This window comes from Castor canadensis, chromosome 12, assembly GCF_047511655.1.
Source record: "Castor canadensis chromosome 12, mCasCan1.hap1v2, whole genome shotgun sequence".
In the NCBI taxonomy this organism is placed as follows: Eukaryota; Metazoa; Chordata; class Mammalia; order Rodentia; family Castoridae; genus Castor; species Castor canadensis.
Window position 1 is genome coordinate 113,791,228 of NC_133397.1, and position 24,418 is coordinate 113,815,645.

The 24,418-nt window shown below is 50.3% G+C and overlaps 1 protein-coding gene across 2 annotated transcripts in view; it reads right to left on the bottom strand.

Annotated features, from left to right (window-relative positions):
* The window catches only part of Slc6a17 (solute carrier family 6 member 17), a 48,753-nt gene extending 24,554 nt beyond the window's left edge, over nucleotides 1-24,199 (bottom strand). The window contains exons 1-5 of one of the 2 annotated variants that reach the window (XM_074050798.1): nucleotides 23,790-24,199; nucleotides 7,720-8,092; nucleotides 3,892-4,049; nucleotides 2,093-2,219; nucleotides 1,208-1,386 (exon numbers count right to left, since the gene is read on the bottom strand). In XM_074050798.1, the coding sequence (XP_073906899.1) occupies nucleotides 1,208-1,386; nucleotides 2,093-2,219; nucleotides 3,892-4,049; nucleotides 7,720-8,005 (750 nt within the window). In that variant the 5' untranslated portion in view covers nucleotides 8,006-8,092; nucleotides 23,790-24,199. Of the gene's footprint in view, nucleotides 1-1,207; nucleotides 1,390-2,092; nucleotides 2,220-3,891; nucleotides 4,050-7,719; nucleotides 8,093-23,789 lie in introns of both variants that reach the window. The other variant, XM_074050797.1, reaches the window with a different exon arrangement.
* Between the last annotated feature and the right edge of the window lie 219 nt (nucleotides 24,200-24,418).

Below are 24,418 nucleotides of genomic sequence, written 5' to 3' on the forward strand. Positions count from 1 at the left end.
GTAGCTGGAATGGCACCCTCTTTACAGAGCTTCCTTGCTCCTCAAACCTGGCACACAGTCTGCAGCCTCAGCCAGCCAGCCAGGGCTCAAGGACTACCCAGTTCTGAGACTGACTGGCTGCAATGCATTAGGCAAGGTGCTGTTCCCTCTCTGGACCTTGGTTTCTTTATTTGTAAAATGAGTGGATGAGGTTATAGGATGCCTAACATCCTTTCCATTCCTGGCAGTCCATGAATATTGATAAGTGACTGATAAGAAAGTGCTTCTCTGATGATTGCCAGTGTCTCATGCCTGTAATCCTAGCTACTTGGGAGATCAAGATCAGGAGGACTCCAGTTCAAGACCAGCTGGGGCAAATAGTTTGCAAGACCCCATCTCAACCAATACTTGGGTACAGTGGCACTCAGCTGTCATCCTAAACTGTGCAGGAGGCTGAGATTGGGAGGATCATGGCTTCAGGTCAGCCTGGGCAAAAATGTTCATGGGACTCCATCTCAATGGAAAAAAGTTGGGTGTGGCGCGTGCGTTCGTCATTCCAGCTATAGTGTGAAGCAGTTCATGCAGGTCTGGGCAAAAAGTGAGACCCCCACCCCCCACCATCTCCAAAATAACTGGAGCAAAAAGGGCTGGAGGCATGGTTCAAGTGGTAGAACATCTGCCTAGCAAGCACAAAGCCCTGAATTCAAACCCCAGTACCACCGAAAAGAAAAGGGGGGAATCTCTCTTTGAAGGGATTTGAACTGCTGGGAACAGTGTGAGCTTGGCTGGTGGACACCCTTGGAGACTGGACTACTGGACAACTGGCCCCTTGGGGGTCTCCAAGGACCTTCACTCAGAGTACCCACCAGCTCTTTTCACCAAAAATTGCTCAGAGCAGGCTATGCTTAGGTTTTTGCTTAAGAACATGGACAGGCAGAATCTAGACAGACATTGCTGGGTCAATAATTCTAATTTTCCTTCTCTTTAATGTTCACAGAGCAGGCCTGAGTTATCTGGGCTCTGAGGTGGATGGGGGTCAGGACAATGACTGTCCAGCAAGCCTACTCTTGATAGGTTATCCAGAGCAAAGGGTACTGTAACGCTTACATCTCCACCTCCCTCTGAGGCCTGTGCCATCATGCTGAGCCACCTGAAGGGCACTGCTTTAGGGACCCAGAATCCTCAGTTCCTGCCCTCTTTGTCTTTCTGCTGCCCTCCCCCAACTCACCTTGCCCGAGGACTGGATGCCCTTGACAACGGCCATGCCCACGATGCTCCAAGCCACAAGGAGGCACAGCGTCATCTTCCAGTTAAGGCCCCCACTCTCTGAGATGGAGTTGGAGATGTCCAAGGCCTCTCGGTACCAGAAGTAGGTAGTGGCTGAGCTCTTCTCACACTCTAGCTCCACTACTGAAACCGCAGCAAAGGCCACAGGGCCAATGGGCCACCTCCTCTGTGGGACCCGGCTCAGGCAACAGCGGGTGAGGGCAGGGCCAAGGGTGGGCAGCCAGAGGGGTTATGCTCATTCTGGGTGACCTGGATGAATCCTGGGTCCCTGATGGGGCCTGAGAGGTTTGATCTGGCCAAACTGCCACCTGTGCCACCCTCCTGCCCTTTCCATCCATGGAAGGTAAGAAGGATTAGGCTGAACTGGCCTAAAGGTACTTGGGGGAAGGTCCTGATTCTTGTCCCAGACTTTTGTCCCAGATCATGGATGGTGTGAACATGGAAAAGTAGTTTCAAAGCCTCTGTTTTCCCATCTGTGAAGTGGGATGATCACCTAGCCCTTTGTAAGACTGGCATGGAAATGAAGATTGTTCTCAAATATATGGTGTTAGAATAACACTAACTAGTTCATAACAGCAAACAAAAGCCACAGAGTTTTACCTACACTCACTATTTTATTCAATTCCCTAAGAATCCTATAGGCCAGGCCAAAAAGGGTTCATTCTCACTGGGGAAGGAGAAGTGAGAATCAGGGTGGTAAGTGATTTGTTCAAGGTGGCACAATAAGTCAATAATCCCAAATCTGAGTGCTAAGCCTGTTAGACTCTGTCCTGGGACAGGGCTGGCTGAAGTTCCCAACTGAGTCCCTCAATGGGCCCACACTTGCCTGTTGTGGTCCCATTCCTGACGACAGGACATTCACTCCAGGGCAGTGGGTACTGGAAGGATTTGAAGAAGTAGAAGATACTCCATCCAATGATCACATTATAATACAGCCCGACAAAGAGGCAGACCTGAGGACAAAGGCGCAAGGTGAGGTCACCGAGGCTGCAGGCAATGCCATCCCACCCTGCACTCCAACCAAGGCCCAGCAGCACAGGCCAACAACAAGAGCCCAGCTGCACAGCACTGAAGGAGGAAGATGGGAGATGAGGTAAGCAGTTGAGGGAGTGCCTGTCCCCTATGCTCCACTCACCTGCTACTCAGGCAATCCGTAAAGGCATGCTTGGGATATTAACAATTTCTCCTTTAAGCAACAAACTCTAGCACATCAATCCTTTCTAGTTTGAAGTTCCTCTAAAATACTTGAAGCTCTTCCCCATCATTTCCTGGTGACTCAAAATTCTAATTAAAAATACCCTGCAGGACCACAGAGGCACGTGTAGTTTTTGCCCTTATAGGAAATGGCCCCAGATGGCTGTGCTTTTTGAGGCTTACTGGTTTCCTATGTCCTCTCTTCTCTCAGGATATTTACTGTCTCTTTGGAACTGCTAGCAGCCTCCCTCTAGAAAGACATCACTTTTCACTTCTTGGAAACCCCATCACTAACTTGGTAGAATTTTATTTAAAATGAACTCTGACCTAGGATGTGGCCATGTTTTACGGCCAGGGTTTGCTGATTCCTCTCTTGGCTGTCAGGGGGTCCCTTCCAGATGCCTGGCAGTCTCAGGCAGAGGTGAGATTGCTGTTCAACACCAGAACCGAGGCCTCCTTGTCTCATCCATTCCACCTGAGCACCTGTGTGCAGGAGCTCAGGGAGGGAATGGAGTAGAACAGAAACAAGAGAGTCACCCACTCCCTTTATTTGGGTGCTTCCAGTGCAGGTGGACACCCACACACGCTTCTGATGTGCACACAGCACAGTACATGGCAGTCGGCCGTATCAACCTGTGCAAAGGTGATGACCAGCATGACAGCAGAGGCTGACAGACCTTCTCCTGGTCTCTTCCTGGGGCAGGTTTGGGGTGGCCCTGCTCCAGACCGACAGAATCCTCAGTCCCTTCCAGCAGCAGATTCCAGGTTTTTCCCTCCTAGGTATGAGTATGGGCACCTATGGGCTTTGCCCTTACCCAGGGGGCTCAGCGGAGTATCACCTGCAACCTCATCGAGGAGCCTAGATCCAGCATGGAGTTCCCCATCCAGGGGTCTCCTGTCTCCCAAAACCTGTGCCTCCTGGGTTGACCATCAGGCTCCTGTCTGAGTTCCCCAACTGCTCATTTGCACAGCACAAGGCAAGGGGGCCCTGAACCCCAAGACTGCCATTTCTTGAGCCTTGTAATTGCCCAATTAAAACACTCTTTGCCCAAGCAAGGGGGGTGGGCCTCTCTGATGGGAGAGCTAGTGGCTGGTCAGCAGAGATGGCTATCTGGGGTAGTCCATATGCCCCCAGAGAACCCTGGCTGAGATGGCTCAGGCCCTCTATTGTAAACACACCCCAGCTCTTCCTCCTTCGCACCAATTGCACACATCGTGCTGTTTCAGGCAGTGTGATCAACTTTCATTTTCGGGACTATGGTGACCATGGCCCTAAGACACCAGATGGAAGCAATTCTCATGTGAAGGGTCCCCCTTGCTGCCCTTGTCCTGGCCCAGAAATCTGGCCTGTTAGCCTGGTGACCTCCTCTCCAGTACCCAAGAATGCTCCTCCACCTCCCACTCAATGATTGCCCCCAGTCCTGGACTCACAATACAGCTGGAAAAGCCGATGCCTCCCAGGCGGGGGCACACATAGTGCCACACACCAATGCTGCCACGGCGGATCCTCTGTCCCACAGCCAGCTCCAGGAAGAAGAGGGGGATGCCAATAATAATTAGCAGCACCAGGTAGGGCACCAGGTAGGCACCTGTGGGGAGAAAGGAGCGGTGTCAGGAGCATGTCGACAGAGTGAGGGAATGGGTGCACAGCCATGTCCTACAATCTTAGCCACATCTCAGGCTACCCTCACATTGTGTCTAGTCATGGGACTCCTCTGCGAATGGTGAGGCCCATTCTGTGACCTAGCCCACACTGACACATCCAGACCCTTTTCTCCTTGACTCCCCAGGCCTGAAACATGAAGGGAGGAACCATAAGGAATGTTTGTCAGTGCCTCCTGCTCCCAAGACTGGGACAGTGAGGTGAGACAAGCACCTCACTGCCTCTCAGAGACCCACAAGTCAAGTCACATGCAGACAGACTCTCACCTCATGAGCTACTCTGTAGGCACCTGTCCACACCTCCCCTATCCACACAGCAGCAGTCCCAGATGGTGTGGGCTCTGCTCATTTGCCCTCAGTGGCCTAGTCCCCACTGGTCATCCAGCCTGCTCACATCTGAGCCAGAGGTTGACACAGTAGATTGGACAGCTCTGGGGAAGCAGAGTTTGGAAGCTGTCCAGGGAGAGAGGATCTGATCAGCATCCTCACTAATCCACAGCTAATTGTGAGGAACGGGAAAGAAATGAGCTGTTCAGGAAAGTGTAGTCAGAAGGATCATAAAGGATAGAATAGCTCTCACTACAGATTCCCGGTGACAAATGAATCTCACTGTCCTAAAACCTCGCTGCAGATACAATCTCAATTCCAAGTGACAGGGCATTTAGCAGGAAAATTAAAGCCACGTCTGGACATGGACGAGTAAACCTTGCCGAGAACTGTGCCAACAACCTAGTCCTTTTAGCAATGCTGTCAGCGAGGCCTGCCTATCAGGCGAACAGTGTTAAGCCAGTCTGACTCAGCAGAGCCTTGATGGCCACCCAACACCTCCAGACCAAGTCTCACAAGTGAGACTTATTTCCAGAAGTCCCCCAGCCACACTACCCTGCCCCATAACTTCTTAACACCTCATCTTCTTAACACGTTCCCCTCCATGTGCCTAATCTGCCAGTAAACTCCGGGGGCAGGTATCTCCTGGGCACAAAACCTGGCACTTGGCAATAATCAGTCGTGTACTTCTCTGTGCCAGGCACAGGCATGGGGGGGGAATGTTGGGGTAGCAGAAGGCACCGATGCCATCCTGAGGGAGCTCACGGTCTGCTGGGAGGCAGGAGTCTCAGATTCACATGGGTAGTGGGACTCGTCACACAGGCACAACTGAGCACATACAGACCGAGGGACAAGCCAGGGTCCAATGGAGCTAATCAGGAAAGACTCCCAGGGGAGGCCACCAACCCAGCCTTATGCAGCAGTATCTATTTATTACCCACCCACACATACATTCAACATGTCACTAACAAGCAGCCTCATCACGGTGCTCAAAGGAGGGATGACCCAAGTACCACAGATATAAACCTCTGCGTTTGTCTTTAACTCAGCTTCCTGGTCTTGGGTAGGGAGATGGAAGCAGAGATAAGCAATCTGCCACTGGAAGGCACAGGGAAGCAGCCTCCTTGCTAGCTCTGTATTTTTTCCCTGGTGTCCTTGAGAGCAAGACCTGCGAGATTTCAGGGTGTCAGCAAAGTAGGTTGGAATGTTCTATGAATGCTTTCTCCTCTCTGCAGAGAACGGGGGAACGCCTCCAAGAGTAATGCTGTAGCAAAGACTGGGGGCCAGCCTTATGCCACACCAGCTCTGTCCTCCCAACCAGTCCACAGAGTGCTGACCAGACTGCAGGCCTCTCAACCATGCCAATGCCCAGCCAACCAGGTGCTGTATCCAGTCTAGGTGAGCAGAATTCATACTTTTGGACATCAACCTTTGTTGAAATTATTTGGAAATTCAATAGCACCCTCTTCCACCTTAGAAAATACAGCTTGGAGGCACAACTGGATTTCCTTTGATGTTTTCATGGCTTTTGGCAGTCACAGCTCTAAATAGCTAAGGGCACCATTGAGGGCATTAGGAATTTAATGGAAAGAGGCAAGAGAGGAGTGGAATCCAGGCTCTCTGAGGTTCCCTGGATCTATCTATGTCTTACTCTATACTCGGCACCTCAATTTTGGCAAACCCTGGGTTTATTCCAGGGGCTTAAAAACCACCTTGGCCTCAGCCCATTGAGAAGGAGCTAAGATCCTGGAGTCAGACCTCTCAAGCTTGAATCCTGGCTGTGTGATTTACTGTATGACTTTAGGCAAATTTCTTGACCTATCTATGGTGTTATTTTGTCATCTCTACAAAGAGGATGAAAATATTATGTAGAACCATATGAAATTGCTAAGATATGACCATTTTGGCTTACAAAAATACCAGTTCATATGCTTAGACCCCATACATCTCTCTCACAGGGATGTTGTGAAGAGAAAATGAGTTTTATGCAAAGTGACCTAGTGGTGATGGTGAATATACTGAGTGAGAAGGGAAAGATGGAAGCCTCAGGCCTAACTGTCACACAGACTCTGCTGGGCATTCTCCTGACCTGCCCTTTAATACAAACTTGTACTAGATCCCAGCTGACTGGTCAGGCTGGGATTTGAACTCAAGCAGTCTGAAGCCAGAGCCTCCCCCACCCAAACCTCGCCTTCTGAATCAGGCAGAGAATATGTCCTAGAGAGGAGAGAAGGGCCCTTAGTGGGGCTGCATTTTTGGAGAGGCTGTATGTCAGGAATCCCTCAGAGCGGGGGAGGATGGGAGCTGGGTTAAAAATGCCTTCAAAGCTGTGGTCACCCAACAGACTGGAGTGTGGCTGTCCCAAGGTAGGAGAGTCAGGAGCCCGGAAACTCCCTCCTGGCTAGCTTTCCCAGGAGCAGAGGCTGGGCTTGGCGGGGAGTGGTTCTAGATTTTCAGTAAGTTGTCCATGGTTTCAAAGCAGACTGCCTTTGGAAAATCCTAGTTTGCATCCAGTTACTGGGAAGACAATGCCTGGGGGACGCTACCTGCCTTGGGGATGCTGATAGAGGGATTGACCTGCATCCCAGAGCAGCACACAATCCCCTACAGGAAGGCAAGAGGTGTGGTATGAAGTGTGCAGGCCGGGGTGCGAGTGTCCTGTCAGATGCTGCCTTTGTCACTAGCTGAAACTTTGATCCCACAAGACCTTGAAAAAGTTCCCTAGCCTTGGTTTTGCAGACTGTAAACTGAGACCATGATAACTCCTTCCTCACATAAGTTGTTGGGAGGATTTGATGGATGAACCACGTGAGCTTGGACTTGTGGTTGCTCCAAGATGCTCAGGCAACAGCAGTTTCAGAAGTTTGAGCCTAAAATCCATTAAGTGCTTAGAACAGTGTTCAGCACTGATAATAACAGCCAACAGGTGCTCTTTACTGCTGGCCAGGCATGTGTGTAAAGCTCACCTAATCCTTCAGGAGCCAGTATTTCTTCAATTTACTGGTAAGGCACTGAGAAGCACAGAGAGGTCCAGCAACTTGTACTAGATCCCAGCGGACTGGCCAGGCTAGGATCCGGACTCAGGTAGTCTGGGCCAGAGCTTCTTGATAGCTATGAGCAACCATAAGGCTTTTCTTGCAAGTCTTACTCTGAAATCCTCACTCTCACCTACCAGGGCTCCAGTGCTGCCTCAGCAAAGCGGGGGCTCCTTTTCACCCTCAGCCTAGCCCATTTTCAGGGCACCCTGATGCAAGCAGGGCTGCTTCTTACCTCCTCCATTTTTCTGGCACAGATAGGGGAACCTCCAGATGTTGCCAAGGCCCACAGAGAAGCCAATCTGGGCCAGGATGTACTGCAGCTTGCTATTCCAGGCTGGCCGGTCCTCTACGTCCAGCTCCTCCTCTGCTACCTTCTGCTTGCCACCTGCCTCGCCGGCCACATTCAGTATGCTCTGCTTATAGTCCACAGGCTCCTCAAGGGCCAGCAGGTCAGCCACTGACTCGGTGACGTGCTCATTGCTGTGCTCACGCTGGGTCACCTTGCTGTTCTTCGGCATGGGTGCCACAGGGGCTCTGCAGCCCTGCTCCCCTGCACACAGAGAAGGTGGGACCCCGCTGCTGTCAGCTCCTTCTCATCCAGGAACCTGTGCAACCAGGTGGGCAGGAGAGTGTTAGCTGATCACAGCAGGGAAGGGTGGTGGGGATCCTAAAGTGGATACAATCCACTTTTACACCCTCAAGGCTGGTGAAGGGGCTCCCCGTCAGGGTGCCTGCTGAGGGGTTCAAGGTCTAAGTGCAGTTTTCCCAGAGACCTTACCTGAGCATCGTGAGAAAGGTAAATTTAAAGAGCAAAACAGGCAATACCATACACCAAAACAAATAAAGGGTTAACAACTATCATCAAGCTTACCATGTTCAAGACTCTTTGGAGCACCTCCCCCTCCAGCCTTTCCCTTCCAGGATAGCCACCCCTCTTGTGCTGTATTTAGCCAAAGCCACTTGGGAGCACCCTAGGAAGCCAGTGTCTGTCTTCTCTAGGGTCTTTCTACTCAGAATGTAGCCGGCGGGCTGGGCATGGTGGTGCATGTTTGTAATCCCAGCTACATAGGGATTACAGGGAAGATGGTGGTTTGAGGCCAACCTAGGCAAAGGTAGCCAGATCTTAGCTCAAAAACAAAAAAAAAAGCAGAAGGAGGAATGCATGGCTCCAGTCCTAGCAAGTGCAAGGCCCTAAATCCAATCCCCAATACCTGCTCTCCCCCACCCCCAAAATGCAGTCTATGGATGAGAAGCTTTACCAGGAGTTTGGCAGAAATGCAGACTCTCAGGCCTGCCCCTGACCTACTGAATCATTTTCTGCATTTTTTCAGGATCCCCAGGTGATTTAAGGAGGACATTAACATTTGTTCCCCCTACCTCCAAAAAAAGGTCTAGCTCCCTCACTGTAGGGCCCCTGGACACCAGATACTAAGGCCCCTTCATTTCCCTGGCAGGAGCAGCTGCCCCAGGCTCAGCTAAGGATTCTGGCACCAGAGACCTAGAAGCATTTGCTTGGTGCCAACAAATCCTGGGTCATTGCTCAGCAGTGACATTATCTGAGGGCCACTGCAGCCAAGAGCTGGTCGTCCATCCTTTAGCGACATTTTTACAGCAGATAATGTCTGCACAACACAGGCAGGGGAGGCAGAACCCTCCCCGGCTCCTGCCAGTCCTCATTCTCTTTCCCTTAAAGAAAGAAAGCACTGAGAAAATGAGTTCTTTGAACAATCTGAACGTTCTGTTGTATTTCAAGGTACCTCCTCCTTTAGGCAAGGCTGAGGATTTAAAATTAAACACACACACACACACACACCACTCTACCATTGCCCTGCATCTTTCTAGGGATGTAAATTAGCCACTCTGTAATTACTTTATTAAGGGAACAAGCTGTCTGGCAGTCAGGCTCAGTTCGTTCTCCTCCCTCCCGGAATGGCTGTACCACCTGAACAACACAGGCAAGGTCGTTGTGCGGCAGAAGGGCACAGGGCCGCCCTTCCTGCTGGACTTTGACCCAGACCTCCTGGCTGACTCCTGCAAAGATCTGACTTTTGAGGAGACCTAGCTAGCCAGGATGTTACATGTATGATAAAGCCTCAAGGGCCTAGCAGATGGTGACTGTCCATGCTAGTGTGGGGGACTGGCTAGACTTCCCCAGGCCAGGCTATGGACCACGTTAGCAGGTGACACGTCCCTGCCCTCCTCATTCAAGGGCAAGTGCTCTCTCCCATCCCAAGAATAAGACCCCTAGGGTCAGCAGGGCATGGTGGTACATGTCCGTAATCCCAGAACTTGGGAGGCTGAGGCAGGAAGATCGAGTTTGAGGCCAACTTGTGCTACATAGTGATACACTGCCTCAAAACAACAACAATTAAAAAAATACCTCAGGGTCTTGGGCCTTAGAAGAACCGGGACTTGAGCCTTAGAGAAACTGGGACAGAGACAGCCTGCCTAAAGGAGCTCAAAATTCCTCATAAGAAACTCTGTTGGAACTCTACGATGTATCAGCAGAACATTTCATAGTCTCCTGAAGGGTGTCCCCAAGGTGGCACTTGTGTGTCTGTGTACCCTTCAGCTGTCCCCCACCCTGAGGCTGCTGTGTTGCCCATGCTGTGTGCAAGTGAAGGGAGCCCCTGGGAATTGTGCAGTGGGGGAGGTCTTGTTCTGCCCTGGGCCGTCAGGATGAGCCCTCCACCCCCACCCCAGCAGGTCCCTGTCCCCAGAGCTCTCATATAGTGGAAAACTAAGGCATATGTAAGGGCTGCTTGCCTGGGTACCTCCTCCTCCCTGCTGGCTCACAGTGAGAGTTTTTGCTAGAGATTAGGGCTGGGGAGAAGGGTTGGGGTCCCTATGGGAACTGTATTCACTGGGGTGCCTTGACTCAGAGCCTCTCTCCAGCTAGTCTGCCTACAACAGGACTTAATCAGAATCTTCTGCAATGCATTAGGTCTGACTTACTGATCATCAAGCCACAAGTGGAGAAAATCAAGGGGGGTTCCTACCAGTCTGCAGAATTCATCTTAAAGCTGACCAATAATTGAAGCATGTTTTCCCATAAAAAGTCAGATGAGTGACAGCTCTAGTCACCAACATGAGAAAGGGCTGACAACTAAAAAGCACCATTTTAAGGTAGGAGGACTCACAGACAAAGGTTGTGCATTCTGGAAAGCTAGAGAAGGACACCTACAGCAGCATCCGGGCAACCACCGGGCCTTGCTCAGTGCTGCATGAGCTTCTCCTTCTCCCCAGTGTCACTGATGCATACATGTGTCCTGCACTGCAGGGTCAGGGCCAGAAGCACCCATGCAAACTGCTGGTGTAACCCTGCAGACTGAGGAACTAGGCTGCAATCGTGACTATATTCACCACCCAGTGATTATGCACAGGTGACAGTAGAGTCAGATTCCAAGAAATTAACACTCAAGGTACCCTAACAATTGCCCAACTCAACACCCTCATACCATATTTATTGAGCACACCAGAATTTGGCTTTGTCAATTAAGATGTGAAATGGGAGCTATTTACCATTATTCATTTAAAATATGTAAGTCCTCGTATTTATACTTGGTCAGATAAACCCCCTCCTTCTCCTCAGGAAGTTCAGGAAGGGACAAAGTGAGTTCAAAGTAGGTGTGGAAGTGGGGAGTAGAGAAGCATTTGGCCCATTTTAGAAATGTCCACTTTTCTTTTTGCAGAGTTGGGGATTGAACTCAGGGCCTTGTGCCTGCTAGGCAAGTACTCAGAAATGGCCACTGTTGTTTGTGAGAACTGGCCCCTCCTGAGGCTGCTGGCCAGCACCCCACAAAATCCTGCCACTCACCACACCCCAGTGCCCCAAAAGCCAGGTAAAGGCCATGAGCTCCAGATGTGGATCCAAAAATTGGTAATATTATTATTAATAAAAATAAGGCCTTGTGTGAAAAGTTTAGCCTTATTATTTTTAAAAATATAGCTCATACATAGTATTTGCAATCATTTGAAACTATTCAACCACCTCTGGTACAGCTCATTCAGCCTAGGTTCAAATCCCTGCTTCACTGTGTACCAACTGCCTAGACTCCAGTTTCCTCATCCGTTCCAGAGGGATGTTAAAGTGCCCCCTCACAATGCTGGGGAGGACAGCCAGGCAGTCCCAGAGCTACAGGCCCCTGGGAGGCGCTCACAAATGCTCCTCTTCTTGGGCTCACATTGGAATTCCACCCAAGCCCAGCCCAGCCCAGGGGAGTAAGTAGGAAGCTGCCTTCACTCTGGGTTACAGATGGGGGTGCCCAGATCCTGTGTGGCACAACCATGGCTCACACCATGCAGGTCTCCTGCTCCTGTGCCCTCTCATTCTCCAGGCTGAACTGCTTCTTCAAAGGGGCAGCAACTTAGAACAACCCTCCTTCCCTCTGCCCACCCTCAGGCCCAGTTCCCTGAAGCCTAAAGTCGATGTGCCTGTGAAAGGCCAAGTTTCAGACCAGAGTTAGCAATGTAAAGTGAACCCAGCCAAAGGCCCCAAAGTATATCCTGGGACAAGCACCAGGATCAAAGAAGAACCCAGATGGGGTGACTCCTCCCCCATAGAGCCAGCCCATGATCCAGGCATTAATCAGTTATAAAAATTGACACCATACTCTATGCTCCCTGGACCTCAGTTTCCCATGTGTAAATGGATGGGTATGGATGACCTCCAAGGCCCCTTTCAGTGCCACCAAATGTCCAGCCAGTGCCCTTCCTGTAAGTGGGTGTGAGTCAGGCATCACCAGCACCACACATTAGGTACAGCAGGTTCTCTGTCTGTCCTGCCACCCTCTGTCAGCTGAGAGCCTGCTGTGGCGCCATGGGGAGGTGTTGACAGCCAGCTCAACCTACTCTAATTATGCCCCCTGTAGTAGCTGGGGTGGGTTGTAAAGTTGCTTTCACGAGCTGTGCATCAGATGATGAAGTTGCATGGTGCTCTCTGAAGGAGTGCCTCCATTACTTACTTAAAGCACAATGCAGAGGGACTCAAATGCTGAGCAAGCCTGGGTGCCATCTTGTCACTTAGCAACCCGGGCGGCTCACAGCTCAGAATAGCTCATGTGAGAGAAGCAAGACTGAGCAGTGAACTGTGACTCTTCTTCAAAGGAAGAAAAAAATAGTGCGACTAGGAGGCAGACAGATAAAAATATCTCCTGCCAGAGTGCCGACGGCTCCACAACTTTTCAAATGCAGCGTGTGGCACTCAGCTCAGGGGATAGGTGTGGCTGCTTTTGCCCTGAGACCAGGGCCGTGCCCGGAGCCCCCAATCCCACAGCTGCAGGAGATGGGGAGAGAGGTCATTCTGGGAAGGATATTGAGGTCAGCCACCACCACCACCCCCTCCCCGACCACCACCTCTGGTTCTGATGTGTCTCCTGCTCAGGAAGGTTGTGTCAGGTCATTCAAGGGACAAACTCTCTAGGGTAGCTGAGGGGAGACACTGCCATCTTTGGAAAGGCCAGCAGTCAACACCACTACAGAGTCCATGGGGCCTGCTTTACCCAGCCCCAGGGTGTGCCCAACTCTGCCACCTTCAGGTCTGTGGTCCTTGGTGTGACCCAGCCATCATGAAGAGAAAGAAACCTCTACACTATGGCAGGCAGGAAGAGCTGCTGAGAAGCAGTGGGAGAATGCCCACTTGGGCTTCAAGGCCAAGGTCTAGTTCAAGAATACCCGCTGGTGAGGAGGAAACATGGCCAGGTTCCCAGCCCTCAGAGCATACCTAACAGCTTCCTGATTTACACATGACAAGTGATTGTGGCCCCAACAGTTTCCCTAATTACCTCAGAGCCTTTGGGCCTCCTCTGAGCCCCAAACAGATAAGACTGCTACCAGAGACAAAAAATTGTCCTCCAAATTATTTTTAATCTGTTTGTCAAAATCTCTGATAGTCACCTATGCAAGTCACTCCCGACAGGATCTACCTGGCCATAACCTGGTGACTGCTGTCCTTGGGACTTTCCTTCCCAGGACACACAGACTTTCTCTCCCAGGCAGGAAATCCAGCACCATTCTCCCTTTCTCCCTCCTTTGTCCCCATCCAAGTGCCACAAAGTCCTGTCAATGTGTTTAGCTCAGTCCTGTCTGACCCCTCTTGCTCTCCTGCGGTCTTCTCTCTGGCTAAACACCAGTGGCAGGCTCCCTACTCACTTCTATCAGACATCCTACATGTTGCCTTCAGAGGCATCTGTTGAAAATATCATGTCGCCCACTCCCACTGCTTGCTGAAGAGAACCCACAGCTCTTTCCAAGACATTTGGCCACCTCCACCTCCACGGCAGCATTGGCTTCCGCTTCCTCCCCAGCACTCACCACTCCCTCTTCAGAAACCTTCCTCCATTCCTTGCCTCGGGAAGCCTTCTAGGCCTATCTCCTCACCTCCGAGACACCTTCCTCAGATCCTGGAGTAAGCATTATCGTCCCTTCTCAGCACGCTCCTTGTAAAACTGTCTTACGCTCTCATCATTAGGCTTTCTGGTGCAGCCAGTTGTTCACGTGCCTGATTCCTTTTCCAGACAGGAAGCTCCTCGAAGGCAAGAACCAAAGTGCATTCGGCTATATGTCCACCCATCACTGCTCCTTGACCAGCCAGGGCCTGGCTCACACAGGTTATCTTACAGATCTTCTAGTATCCCTGCCTTCTCATCCTTCAAGAACAACCTTGTTCCCAAGCTGAAATCCCAACTGGTGGCTTCGCCTTTGGAATAAAGAGGCAGGCAGGAAGAGCAATCAGAACTAACCAGAGAGGCACCGAAAGCTCTACAAGAACAGCTCTAAGGACTCCCAGCACTTGGAATACAGCCTTCTGTTCCTCATTCATCTGTAGACAGGGAACATCACTTACCTACCTACTGCATCTGGTCACCGCATGGGTGGAAGGAGAAAGAGAAGTCAAATATGAGGTGGTAATTTTCTGATCCATTTCACAGATTTGTCAGGTTTGTGTGGTGGTCTCCCATTTCAATCTTAATTGATAAAGCCAAATTCTGGTGTGCTCAATAAATATGGTATGAGTGAATTGAATGAGTGCATGAGCAAACTAAAGCATTTTGAACTCCCCCAAATTTCTACAATCTGATGTAATTTTCTGAGCAATATTCTGATCCCAAGAGCATGTCATGCTCCAAGGATGCCTCAAGTGACAGTTTAAAAGTTAAAGCACACCAAGAAAATGGCCATCATTCAATGACTTTTTGCTTCCTTTAAAGGAGCCAGTGGACTAGGCATGGTGGCTCACACCTGTAATCTTTTTTTTTTCATTTTTCTTTTATTATTCATATGTGCATACAAGGCTTGGTTCATTTCTCCCCCCTGCCCCCACCCCCTCCCTTACCACCCACTCCACCCCCTCCCTCTCCCCCACCCAATACCCAGCAGAAACTATTTTGCCCTTATTTCTAATTATGTTGTAGAGAGAATATAAGCAATAATAGGAAGGAACAAGGGTTTTTGCTGGTTGAGATAAGGATAGCTATACAGGGAGTTGACTCACATTAATTTCCTGTGCATGTGTGTTACCTTCTAGGCTAATTCTTTTTGATCTCACCTTTTCTCTAGTTCCTGGTCCCCTTTTCCTATTGGCCTCAGTTGCTTTTAAGGTATCTGCTTTAGTTTCTCTGCGTTAAGGGCAACAAATGCTAGCTAGTTTTTTACGTGTCTTACCTATCCTCACCCCTTCCTTGTCACACCTGTAATCTTCACTAATCAGGTGGCAGAGATGGAAGGATCGGATCGTGGTTCAGTGCCAGCCTAGGCAAAAAAGTTATTGAGACTCTATTTCAACGAGTCTCAATATGCTGGGTGTGGTGGCATGAACCTGTCATCCCAGCTAGGTGGGGAGTGTAAATAGGAAGATTGTGGTCCCAGCCAGCCAGGCACAAATGTGAGACCCTTACTCAAAAATAACTAAAGCATAAAGGTCTGGAGGCATGGCCCTAGTGGTAGAGACCTTCCTAGCAAGCATGAAGCCCTAACTCCAAATCCCACTATCACCAAGAAATAAAGTTCATAAATAAATAAGCAAAAGCAATAAATAAAGGACACAGTATTTGTGCTCCACCTTGCCCATTTTATAGACAGGGTCAATCATCATCTCAGAGAAATAAACTGGATGGGCACAGTCTGGCACAGAGCATGCTAAGGGGACTGGTGGGATGGTTCCCAACAGCAAATCGGGTGAAGGACTCAGCCTGTCATATTGGCTGAATGTGCTCTCTGTGGTTGATATTTTTTCTTAGTCAAGGGGGAAAAGAAGCAAGAGCAGGGCAGATGGTCCAGAGAGGGAGGAACTGGCACTGGGGGATGTAGGTGTGGCCAGTGCAAACAAGCTCCTTTGGTTCCATTTTGCCATTTCATGAGAGGGCAATGTGTGCTCAGTACGTAAGCAAGGTCCACACAGTGCCCCCACCAGCATGCATTCGCTCTTGTGCTAGAATTAGGCACTGAGCCTAATCCTGCAGAACTTCTGAGGGCAGAGTAGAGTATAGCAATCATAAAAATCATGACGGCAGCACACAGCCACACTGCTTGAGTACCCCTTCTGTTACAGTCACTGTGCTCAGCACCCTACAGCCTTATCTCCTATCATCCCTCCAGTAATTATATTAGGGAACTACCCCTGCTAATCCCATTTTACAAAGGAAGAAGTGGAGGTTTCAAGAGATCCACTGCCTATATTTCATTGAACTGAAGATCCTTTTGCCCCTGGCACTTTCTTGAATTTACTAGAAAGGGTCCATCAAAGGTTTTCACCCAAGTTAAGTCACCCCTGCCTCAGACCAACTGTTATTTCGAAATGACCATTGACTGCACAATATGACCTAGTTTTAAGGTGTGGCAATGTGCAAAAACATGTATTTTGGAATCCATGAAATGAACCAACCCAGTCCATGGGCACACTGACATGTTTGACTTGTCAACTGACATGGTCTGACTCTGGAATCTGACTCTGAACCTTGCTCTATTACAGAAAGATCATAGGATTTAGAGCCAAGAAAACCTGAATTTCAGTCACTCTACTTTGCCATTTACCAGTAATGAGCCTTTGGAAAAGTATACCCTGTCTTGGTTTCAGCCTCTGGACCTGAAAAGATGGTATGACAGCTCCTAAGTCTTGAGTGCAAGATGATATAACTTGAGGGCTGTGCTCACCTGAGACCAGGCCCTCAGGGGCCACTCCATAAGCCAGCACTAGCTGCCCTCTTCAGGTGGGGAGGACAGAGGGGAATTGAGTTCAACCAGGAAGACAGGCACATCCCCCTGCTATACCACAATGCACAGGAGCCCCTAGACTGGTGAGGCAAACAGGTGATCCAAATGCTCAACACTCCAGATGCTCTCAGTGTCCTCTTGAGTTGAAAACAGAAGTGGAGGCCAGACTCCTATATATTAGAGCCACTGCTAAAACATGGGCTTTTAAAACCCCTTCTACTTTCTCCCCTCCTTCCTTCTTTTACTTCTTTCAACATATATTAGTTTTATGCTGTGTGTCAGGCTCTGTTCTAGTATAGCAGAGAGAAGAGCAGACAATGTTCCTGACCTATAGAATTTTTATTTTAGTGCAGAAGGTCAAGTACATATATAATATACAACATAGAGTATGAGGGGACAGAGTGGCCAGCGTTGCAACAAGATATAGAGAGGTTCAAACCCCAGCACCAAAAAAGACAAAGGAAGCATGCTCTGATAAAATGACACAGTAATCTGAATAGAGTGAAAGAATGAGCCATGCAGATATCCTGGAAGAGCATTCAGGGCAAAGGAAACAGAAAAGTGCAAAGGCCCCAAAGCAGAACCAGAATGCTTGGTAAGAACAAGGAAGAGAAAGAAGGGGTCACATGCCTAGAGCACCTTGAGCAAGGGAAAATGGAGGAGTTGAGACAAGAAGACAGTGTTCAGCGCAAGCAGGACTCATAGGCCACGGAAAGCATTTGGGTTTTCTTCCTAGACCAATAAGAAGCTCTTAGAAGTTTTTGAGCAGGGGTTGGATATGACCCAACTATTTAAAAAGGGATCACTGCCTGCTTCTAGTTCAACAAGTGAAGAAACTGGGAGGGAAGGTGAGACGTGATGACCTGGACGAGGCTGCTGGATGAGGCCAAGGTTTTGACAAAAGAGGGGAACAGAGCTCCAAGGTGTTGAAGGGTATGCATACCATGCCTAGACAGGCAGAGGACCCATGAGAGTCTACCAATTAAAAAGAAAAATTTAAAAATCTGATGTGAAAACAAAAGTTTAAGAGCAATGAGTGGAGGCCTTACTCCCATTTCTTCATCCAGGAGGGGCTCACCATGTGACAGATGAGTCCTCATAGCATCTACCCAGATCCTCTGACCTGGATTTTCTTAATGCCACTATTTTCTCTCATCTGAGAGAGACACAGAAGGGACCAAGGGTGTCCAATTACCCTAGTTACTAAGGGACTGCTAAAGAGCACTTGAAGGGATAGTGATCAGAAATCCTTAATTACAGTCCCCACATGGTGCCTCTTTCCTGTGTGTCTTTCCTTGGCAGCCCTTGGGGCAGGTTTGCAGAGGGTTAGGCAGGAAGGCACTCCTCCTTGAAACAAGTCACAAGAAAGACCTACTATGCTCATAGGTGTTAGTGATCCTCCCAACAATGTGAGATTAAATGTAATCCTCATTTTACTGCTGCAGAAGCCTAAGCTAAGAGAGTCTACCCATCATACACAAGACGTCCCAGCCATGAAATGCAAGAGTGGGGATTCAACTGTGACCCACAAAACTCTAGAGCTCTTTTTCTTTCCTATCTTTTGCATGTCATGACACCCACACTAGTCTGGCACATGGGGGTAAATGGAGAAGGCCATACCACCCTCTCCCTCCCCAACCTGCCCAGCTACTCCGAGAAATGCAGGATCATGGTTTGTGGACTATGTTACCCCTCCAGCACTGGTGGCCTTGCAAAATGCCATTCGGCAGTGGAACAAGCCCATCTACCACCATTTCTCCTTGAGGTCCAGAGCTTCCTTAGTCAACTGGGTCTCTCTCTAGAACTAACTACATAATACAATTTAGGGCACTGTCAAAAAGATTCCTTCTGGCTGTCCTAAGGATTCTCCAGATTGCTAGCAGGCAGATGGCCTCAGTGGTGTGGCAGGACCGTGGACAGCGCCCACTGGCCATTCTGGGAGCCAGCACTTGCCCAACACAGGAGCATCTGCTATTCTTCCAGTAGACCTTGGGGAGAGAAGTCCCCAAGTCCTGCCACTTACCTGGCAGACCTGCTGCTATTCTACTGCATGACGTTCACATCTCTTGCAACGTGGGTTTAGGGAACAGCGTTCTTGCCCTGTGTGCAGCTCACATGGGATTTAAAACCACAAAGAGTCTTAGAAATAAAGAGAAAAATTCAACCGGCAGGATTGGAGGGTGTGAACCAATGAATTCTATTTGCAAACAAAAGAATGGGTGGCAAATTTGTGGTGCACAGAATCCAGCAGAAATTCTAATTAAACCAGCAATTAGAAATGATGGAATAGAGTGAGAGGCAACTTGTTATCTTCAGATGAACTGCTGGGAAGGTTCTGGAAGGCAGTGTGACAGCTCAGTGGGACAAGTGCAGCAAATCTGGGACATTTGTTTCTCTGGCACTCAGTGTGCCTTACTACCCCTGCATAAAAGCCACAGAACAGGGCTTGAAGCCTCAACTCCTAAGTTGGGCACTCAAGTAGCCTAAGAGTCATTTGACCCAGAATTATTCTCTCAAAACATACTTGATTCCGAACATGAGACTAATTTAGTACAGTAATTCATATTGCATCTGAACATATGTTCTCACATGTGAGTTTCTGTATACAATGAATATCTAATTATGTCTTTTTAAATCACTGGATTTTCCCAGAGATGAATGTCTTAATAAAAAAAAATTACTCATGGGAGGAAGGGGAGGAAAAAAGAGAATTATCAACAGACTGCATTTCCACAAAATGGCTGCCCCTAAAGCAAGGGTTTCTGGGAAGTCCTCTCTGTCCACTGGGGGTGGGGGAACATTAATGCCTACATTCCAGTTATCCACCCTCACTTACAGGAACTTCTCCACCAAGATCTCAGGTGGTTTGGAGATGGCAGGCAGTCTAGGACACCATCCAGGGATGGCGATTTCTCAGAGAGGAAAGAGACAGACAGGCAGGAGGAATCAGATGCCAGATTTTCCAGAATAGCCAAGGACATGAGTGTCAGAGCCCTAGGAGTGAGGAAAGTGGGCTCTGTGTGTGACAATACCAGGAAGCCAGCAGCATCTGTCTGAGCAGCCCCTGCCAGCAGCTGCTGTAAATAACCTTGGTGTGTTAGCAGTTTTGCCCTGGGGTCTGGGACCTCTTCAGAAACTGCTGCAAATCCCTGGCACACTGTCCAGCAGAGAAACCTGACACACCAGAACTCCCATAAGTGACTGGCTATCCTTGATTCTGCAGTTGCAGAAGTTCTCAGTGCAGCCAATATCCAACCTACTCTGACTCTTCTCTCCCTGCTCTGGGTACCAACGCTTACATGGACAAACTTTAAGGGAATGAAGTCTGGGAGGTAAAACTCAAAAACAGAAAGACAGGAACAGGACAATAAAACACCAAGATGGAGCCTGGGATCTCTCTCTCTGGATCCCCAACCCACCTGGAAGCAAATACCACATTCTCTGAACCATGAAAATGTGGGTCTATTTATTTCCTACCAATTTCCCACTGACAGAGGTCTATTTCTACCTTTCCCAGAACACTGTCTTGAAGAACAGCCCACCAGTTAATAGACGAGTTCCCTTTTTGTAAATGCCTAGATTGTGGCAAACATTTATTAAGAACTTATTATTAGACATGCACACAGAAGTAAAGAACATGAAGTTTGGAAACTGACAGAACTGAGTACCAATTCTCAGGTTACCACTCGCTACCTATGTGACCTTGAGCAAATTATTTAACCTCCCTGAATCTCAAATTCCACATCTATAAACTGCAGACAGCAATATCTGTCTCCTGAGACTGCTGTGAAGATTAAACAAGATGGTCCGTGATTAAGCACTTAGCACAGCGCACAGAAGCCTCAGTTTAAAAACTGGGTGTTATCACCATGTGCCAAGGATGGTAGAAGCTGCTAGAATTCAGAACTGCACTCACCCCTGCTAAAAGCACACACAAGTGCCATTTCTCTGAAAGCACTGACCCCCTGTTGTTCTAACAACCCCAGACTGGGACTTCTGACCTCTGGCAGCTTGGCACGTTGGTCAGGGGAAGCTGGCATAGGGGCTGAGAAGCCAGGGCTTTTTTCCCCTCCTAGTGTTCCAGATGACTGGTTGTAAGGATTTCTTGCAGTCCAGCCTGGGAACAAGTGATAACACAGACCTTGTCTAGAAAAAAAGCTCCAATCTACCTTTCCTTTAAACATCTCTGTTGCTTATCTTAGCAGTTTTAAAGGGATTTAATGATGAATGGTTCTGCTGCAGCAGAAGTAGATGAGAGAGAAGTATGAGGGGAGGGAAGGAGTTGCTTCTCCAATATCTTCTCATCTCCATCTCCATCATCCTTGGAATGTGCTCCCAGATCCAATGAGGAAAGCACTGATTCCAGAGCGAATGTGAATAAAACACACACACACACACACTCACACTCACACTTTCTCTCTCTCTCTCTCTCTCTTTCACACACACACACACACACACACACACACACACACATGCACACAGTTCCAGCAGCAGTCTGGCTTCTTTCTTGCTGCATTGGGGGATCTTCTTACTTCTTTCACTCTTGAGGTACACACATCTTAGCTCAGCCCCAAGTCTAGACATAACAAATGGGAGAAGCAAGGGCCCAGGATCCTTCAGGGAAGTAGGAGGCCCACTGTTCCCCTCCCTGTCCTGGAAAGGCCAGCCTCACCTCTCCTGAACACTTCTCTTGCAACTCCCAACTCTAGTATGGATAGGACAGGTGGAGAGGAGGATAGCAAGACCTGTTCAAAAAGAAAGGACGCCTGACGTCCACCCAGCAGGTACCACAGCTTGGGGCCAAGCCATAGTCATGAACAATCCCACGAAGTCAAGGTCTGTGCTGGAGTCTCACCCAGGAGCTATTATAGGTGACTGTTGGCATCCAACAGACCCAAACACACCCCCCCCCAATACTAGCTCTGCTTCTGCTCAGACTCCCCCATCCAGTGTCTCAGAGGTCATGAAGATTGCAAATAGGTCCCTTTGAAGCCGAGCTGTGGGGTCTTCTGAATCACATGGGAGACACTGCCACCTTCTTCGGACTCCACACCCCTCTCTTGCCCAGGAGTAGAGCATGGGGAAAGAATCGCCTCTGGTTAAGACTTACAAGGGAAGGGTGGAAAAATAGCATCGATGTATACCTGTTATGCATCCAGCACTGGACATAAATTAAACCTGTGGGAATGTTCTTTACAACTGCTGAAACACAGGCTCCAGAGGTGACTTGACCAAGGTCACCCTGTTGGGGTGACTGGGCCCAGCTGTGGCCACAGTCACATCCCCTAGACTCCCCTTCAACACTACACCTCCCCACCCCCCACATACATGGTGCTTCTCACTTTCCCCAGTACTGAGGGCCTTGCCCAGCAGTCAGGCAGCCTGAACTCTACTCTGAGGACTTGACCACCTCTGGCAATGACCTCAAATCATTTGGGGCTTGTGCTACTCCTGCTCACGAGTCCTGATAAAGAACTCCATTGAACTCACAAACAGCTGACACACACACACACACACACACACACACACACACACACACACACACACGACTCTGCCTGTGACTCAGGCTAAACAAACTCCCAATCAGAGCTGGTAGGCACGATTTGCCTCCTGCACTGAGTCACCCTCCAGGCTGAGCAGCAGAGATTCCCTGAAACTCAACCACCTACCTAGCCACAGCTGTTCCATTAGAGAAAAAGCCGGCTGAGGAGCTACAGCCTCTGATGACTCCATAAATGGGCCATGGTCAAGGACAACCTGGTCTTTGACCTCAAAGCCCTTCCTGCCTGGGAAATGGGCCCACCTCACCAGGCAAGGGATAATGTAAGCAGTATGAGGCACAAGAAGCCCCATTGTTAACCTTCACACAGTCTGACCTTGTTCTCCAGGTGTCCATCAGTAAGCCTGGCAAAGCCTGACAGACACTAACTAAAGTTTTGGTTGAATTTTCTTGGAGCCATGACAAGAAAATTCTCAGTTTCTGAGAAACGTGTTAACAAGGCCAGAGTCTTCAGAAGAATCTTCCTTCTCATCCCTTTCCCCCATGGTTCCAACGCAACCCCACTTGCCTCTTGGTCACAGGTGAACTGTCACCAAAGGTTGCTGTGGTTAGAAATTTCCTACATCAAGTGACCCATGGCAGGGAGGGCGGGGGGGAAGGAGGGAGGAAAGGAAGGAGGGAGGAAAGGAAGGAGGGAGGGAGGAAGGAAAGGAATGACTGAAGGAAGGAAGGAAGGAAGGAAAAACTTTAAAAGAAAGTCCATTCCAGAGCGACTGGGTTCTGTAGGTGAGAGGCCTCAGAACTTCTGAACCCCTGATGGGTCTGCTTGGGCTTTAAAAGGAAACAGCAGGCTTCCTTCCAAGGCGGCCGTGCCCTTTGGGGAGTGGGCCCTCCCTTGCGAGCATCGCTTCAGAGCACTGAGCACACAGGTATAAATGTGGCACAGGCCTCTCTCCCCAGACGGCGCCCCCTCCAGATTGGCGCCCCCGTGCACATCCCCTTTCGGTTCCCAGATGCGCTTCCCTAAAAGGAGGAAGGACTCCACTCCAGCTCTGGATTCGGCAAGGACTAGCCTGGGAATTAAATATTCATCACAGGCGTGAGCGTTCTGCATCTCTTGCCAATGTTACTGTCAAGGTCAAGGGCCTGAGGCCGTGGTTGGGGCTGGGGTCCCCGGCTGCGCAGGAGACTCCCCGCGGAATTGCGCCCTGGGCGCGCAGTTCCAGCCCGCGGGAGAGGCGGGGCGGGCCTGCTCCCCGGTTCTCCGCGGGAGCTTGCCTCTGCAGCTGTGGGGGGTTATCTCCGGATAGCTGAGGCCCTCCAGAGTCCCAGAAGCTGAAGCCCATGTCCAAATCGTGCTTGAGCCTCTGGGCACCCTTGATGCGCCGGATTGGCATAACCCAGTGGCTCCGTCGCCAAGCAACGGCGGCTGGAGCGGCGGGAGGAGCCCCGCGCCAGCCCAGGGTCTGGCGAATTATCAGGGAGGACCGCCTCGCACCTAGGTCCTTGAGCCTCCCAGGCTGGGGCGGGGCCGGAACAGACAGAGTTGCGGTGGCCCAGTTTAGCCAGGTGGGGCACGGCCGGCGACTCACCTGTCTCTCGTGAGCCGTTCTGCAGACTCGGCCCCTGAACTCCAGCCGAGTAGCTGTGGTCCCCGACGGGTCGCGGATGCAGTCCCTCCCGCGGGCAGCCCGAGTCTGGCGGCGACAGGCCCCTGCCGGGGCTGGGGGCCCGGGACCCGCACACCGATACACGCGACTCGGCTCGCTCCTCACTCCCTCCCTCACCGCCAGTCCCAGCCCGGATCCCGCCCGCCGCGCGATCGGGGCTCTGGGGAGTGGCCCGGGGACCCAGGTTCCGCGGCGGAGGGAATGCGTGGGGCTGCGAAGGCCCGGGCCGAGTGCCACCCTCCCCGCGCCCTGGCCGCGCTGGCTCTGCGGAGCGGAACGGAGCTGGGCGGAGCGCAGCGCGCACTGTTCCCTCGCTTTCCGAAAGGCCACCCTGGCGGCGGGGCGCCGTGACGCAGGCTTGACTCACGCGCGGGCCCGCGTCAATGCGAGGCTCTCCGGCTGCGAGCGAGGCGCTGAAGACCGACGCAGGCGAAGTGGGTGGACGGGAGGGGGTGCCCAGGCAAAGCCTCTTGAAGCACCCGGTTAGGGGACCAAGACCCTGTGCGTTTCCAGGGCCTCTACCTTTGGAGGGAAACGGGGCCCTAGTGACC